The sequence below is a fragment of the Merops nubicus genome, unplaced genomic scaffold (genome assembly GCF_000691845.1).
Source record: "Merops nubicus isolate BGI_N331 unplaced genomic scaffold, ASM69184v1 scaffold44806, whole genome shotgun sequence".
NCBI lineage: Eukaryota > Metazoa > Chordata > Aves > Coraciiformes > Meropidae > Merops > Merops nubicus.
Window position 1 is genome coordinate 7,268 of NW_008617816.1, and position 4,132 is coordinate 11,399.

At 42.8% G+C, this 4,132-nt stretch overlaps 1 protein-coding gene across 1 annotated transcript; it reads left to right on the top strand.

Annotated features, from left to right (window-relative positions):
* Nucleotides 1-276: 276 nt before the first annotated feature.
* Nucleotides 277-3,832, top strand: LOC103775779 (keratin, type I cytoskeletal 12-like). The gene is given in 10 exon segments (XM_008943252.1): nucleotides 277-353; nucleotides 355-577; nucleotides 579-893; nucleotides 1,469-1,551; nucleotides 1,762-1,918; nucleotides 2,194-2,355; nucleotides 2,464-2,589; nucleotides 2,978-3,195; nucleotides 3,431-3,513; nucleotides 3,735-3,832. Coding segments are annotated over 10 exon segments (1,542 nt in total).
* The last annotated feature ends 300 nt before the right edge of the window (nucleotides 3,833-4,132 follow it).

Genomic DNA, 4,132 nt, shown 5'->3' on the forward strand with positions numbered 1-4,132 from the left:
ACAAAACATTATCATGATGCCTTAGCTCTACTCCACCCATTTCCCTTCGTACAGCAAATACCTGGAGGGCACTAGATTTCCTGTCTCATTGGCAATTGAGATGGGCACATATCACTCGGTTTGGCCAGGACATATTAAACTGACTTTCCTCCAAACAATAGAAAGAGCAGGAATTAAAGATCTCCTGAGGAGGTGGGGACTGCCACCGTCAACGCCCGCTGCCCTCCCTATAAGAGGCCCGGTGCCGCTCCCCGTGCAGCGAGCACCACCAGCACCATGGCCCTGTCCGTGCGCACGAGCGCCGGGTCCCGGCAGTTCTCCTCGCGGAGCGGGCTGGGCGGGGGGGCTCTCAGACGGGGGCGGCTTTGGTGGCAGCACACTCGGGTTTGGTGGTGGAGCTGGTGGAGGCTTTGGTGCTGCTTCTGTGCTTGGTTCAGGCTCTGGCTTTGGAGGGGGTTTTGGGAGTAGCTCAGGTGGAGGCTTTGGGAGCAGCTTAAGCAGCGGCTTCGGTGGAGGCTTCGGAAGCGGTTTAGGCAGCAGCTATGCAAGTGGATTAAGCAGTGCTTTCGGGGGAGGTGTTTGGCAGCAGCTCAGGAGCTGGTTTTGGAGGTGGCTTTGGCAGTGGCTCCGGATCTGGGTTTGGAGGTGGTTTTGGCCCTGCTGGCACTGGGGATGGCGGCCTTCTCTCTGGCTCAAAGAAAGAAACGATGCAGAACCTCAATGACCGTCTGGCTGCGTATCTGGACAAAGTGCGATCCCTGGAGGACGCCAACACCGAGCTGGAGCACAAGATCCGCGAGTGGTACGAGAAGAACGGCCCTGGCGCCGCCGTCCCCGGCTCTGGGAACGACTACAGCAAATACTGTCCTGTCATTGAGGAGCTCCGAAACAAGGTAGCAAAGCAATGTACTGAACCTATCTTTACATCTGTAATTCACTAGCAGTATTTTGGGTAAAAGTTACAAATTCTTTCCAGAAACCATGAGGAATGTATCCTGTGGTATCAACACTTAGGATAAACTCTGTCACACTGTGCTGGTATTGTGATGGGTTTTTTTGGTATACTAACAGCAGCTCTGTAGCCACATAGTGCTGGGTGACCTGGTCTCATTTGAAGGCGGCACTAATGGAATGCAGTCCTACATAGCCTTGTAGATTACAAAATTTAAATTCTAACAAGCTTCATATTTCTTCCATCACAAATTCAGTTCCTGAAACAGACCGGGCTGACAAGGGCTAGAGAGTTTAGAAACCACCCAGGCACAGAAGGCAACCAGCGTTCCACCACTAACGGAATCAGAGAGCTGGAAACGTGTCCTGTGGGCTTTCAGAGTAAATTAGACCACAGTCTAACACATTACATTTAATATGATAATCATAGCTGGGATTACAGTTATGTAAGTAGCTACACTGAGCTGCAAAGCTATTGGACTGTGAAATCATTCCATGAACCTTGTTTGTATTTCAGATCATCAATGCAACCATCGACAACGCCAGAATCATTCTGCAGGTCGATAATGCCAGACTGGCTGCTGATGACTTCAGACTGAAGTAAGTATATCTGAATATTACAAAAACTACTACTAATATTTTAGGGGAAAAAAAAATTTCTCTTTAAGTCTCTTTCCTTGTAGAATACTTTAACATATTTATTATAATATTATAACAATTATGTGTACTAAAATGTCTTATGAAACATTATATATTGCATTTGACCTCATTAACCACATAAAAAGCCCCATTTAATTACTTTATTTACAGATATGAGAACGAAGTGGCTCTTCACCAGAGCGTGGAAGCTGACATCAATGGTCTGCGCAGAGTTCTTGACGAGCTGACCTTGACCAGAGCTGACCTGGAGCTGCAGATCGAAAGCCTGAATGAAGAACTGGCTTATCTCAAAAAGAATCATGAAGAGGTACTTTTTTCTTCTCTTTATGAATTCGTAACAAGGCAGATACAATTGTGAAATATCAAATTGTTTCCTTATCTATGCCAGCAGGAGGTCCTTCGTTTCATTATTTGTTTTGTTTGTTGTTCTTTTCTGAGTTTACTAAGCCAGTGAACAAAATACGCCCGCGTGCTACGGACTCTTGCTGAAACAGAATTTGTATCGCTTGTATTTCTTTACATATATGTTTGGTTGATCTGTTTTCGCTTTTTTAACAGAAACTTTATTTTCAATCTCTCCAGGAGCTTCAGGGCATCCAAAGCAGTGCATTTGGCCAAGTCAGCGTTGAAATGGATGCTGCTCCAGGAACCGACCTGACCAAGCTTTTGAATGACATGAGGGGACAGTATGAAATCATTGCTGAGCAAAACCGCAAAGAGGCTGAAGCATGGTTCAATGAAAAAGTAACAACCAGTGACAGCAAATGCAGCTTAAAAATGTAAAATTTAGTTAAAAATGTGTTAAAGATTTGGAACGGTAAAATTACACTGTGTTTTTCCTTCTCATTTCAGAGTGGGGAGTTGAAAAGGGAAATCTCCACCAATACTGAGCAGCTTCAGTCAGGAAAGAGCGAGATCACGGATTTAAAACGGACTCTGCAGAGCCTGGAAATCGAGCTGCAATCTCAGCTTGCCATGGTTCGTTCTAAGGAAGCTGCTAACTAGTCAGAGTGAATCTTCCAGTCAGAAGCAGATCTTCCAAACCAGAAATGTGTTTAGATCTTATACTATTCTAGAGGATTTAGGATTTGCACTTATTTCCTATTAAATGCTCCATTCTTTCAGTTCCTGCATAGCAGTAATATATATATATTTGGATTGCTAGTACCACGTTGTACAGCAGATGAACTTTAATGTTCACATTCAGTGAAGCAAAGGCCAGTTTTCAAACTGGTATTTCAAGGAAAAAAAAAAATCTCTAAGTAATGAGGCTATACTTACGGCCATTGAACTATTTCAGTTGGTTTTGTCTTTGTAAAGATTTTTTTACTTCAATCAGAAATTATTTAATATCCTTCTTACGCAGAAAAAATCCCTTGAAGACACGTTAGCAGAAACAGAGGGAGGTTACTGTGCTCAGCTCTCCCAAATGCAGCTTCAGATTGGGAATCTGGAGTCTCAGCTGTTCCAAGTCAGGGCTGACATGGAGCGCCAGAACGCAGAGTATCAACAGCTCCTAGACATCAAGACTCGCCTGGAAATGGAGATTGAAACCTATCGCCGCTTGCTGGACGGCGAGTTTGTGTGAGTAACAAACCCATGAAATAGCTCCTTTGGTTGAGGTAAAACCACGTGGTACATTCACCAAAAGAAAGTGAAGCCCATACAACGACACTAAAATAGCACCACCACACCCTGCCTGAGGAGAATAAACCACTCAGCTCAGCATGTGAAACCACCCACCAGAGCCAACCTGGAAAGGGGATTTCTCCTCCCAACAAACACTCTGCAACGTTGCTTGTCTCTGATTCTCTTTCAGGAGTGCAGGACAGGGAGTTACCTTTGAAAGCTCATCCTTGACAGGGTCCAAATCACAGACACAATCACTAGACTCTTCTCAAGGTAGGTAAAACGCGATTGCATAAAAATTTCTTTCTAGAGTCTTTCTTATAAAAAAAATGATACATGTTCTGATTAACTACATCACAGAGTTAGTTATAACAAGAAGCCAGCTTGAAAGGAAAAGGATGTAACTATTCATATACACACATTGCTCTGTCTTTCTTATAATTTTTAACACTTTGATAAATATTTCTGTTTGTTTGTTTGTTTACGACATTTAGATCCTACCAAAACTAGAAAGATCAAGACAATTGTCGAAGAAGTAGTGGATGGAAAAGTTATTGCATCCCATGTTAAGGAAGTTGAAGAGAAGATATAAGGCACAATCTGATACTGCAAAGGATCCGATTATTCCACATTTTTGCAAAGCCAAAATGGAGAAATACTTCTGTTCTTCTGTATGAAGTGATGATAGATTGTCTTTTTACTAAGGTTCTTTCACACACAGCAAAGCTGCCTTGTCGTTCATTTTCTGCTTGGGTACACTGATCTCACCTGCATTATTTTCAGTGTTCTTTCAATATATTAACAATTCTTTGTTCAGTAACTAGAAATATGGCATTTAATTGGCTATGTTTTTTAATAATTTTTAGTAATTAACAGATAAAATAATTTTTGC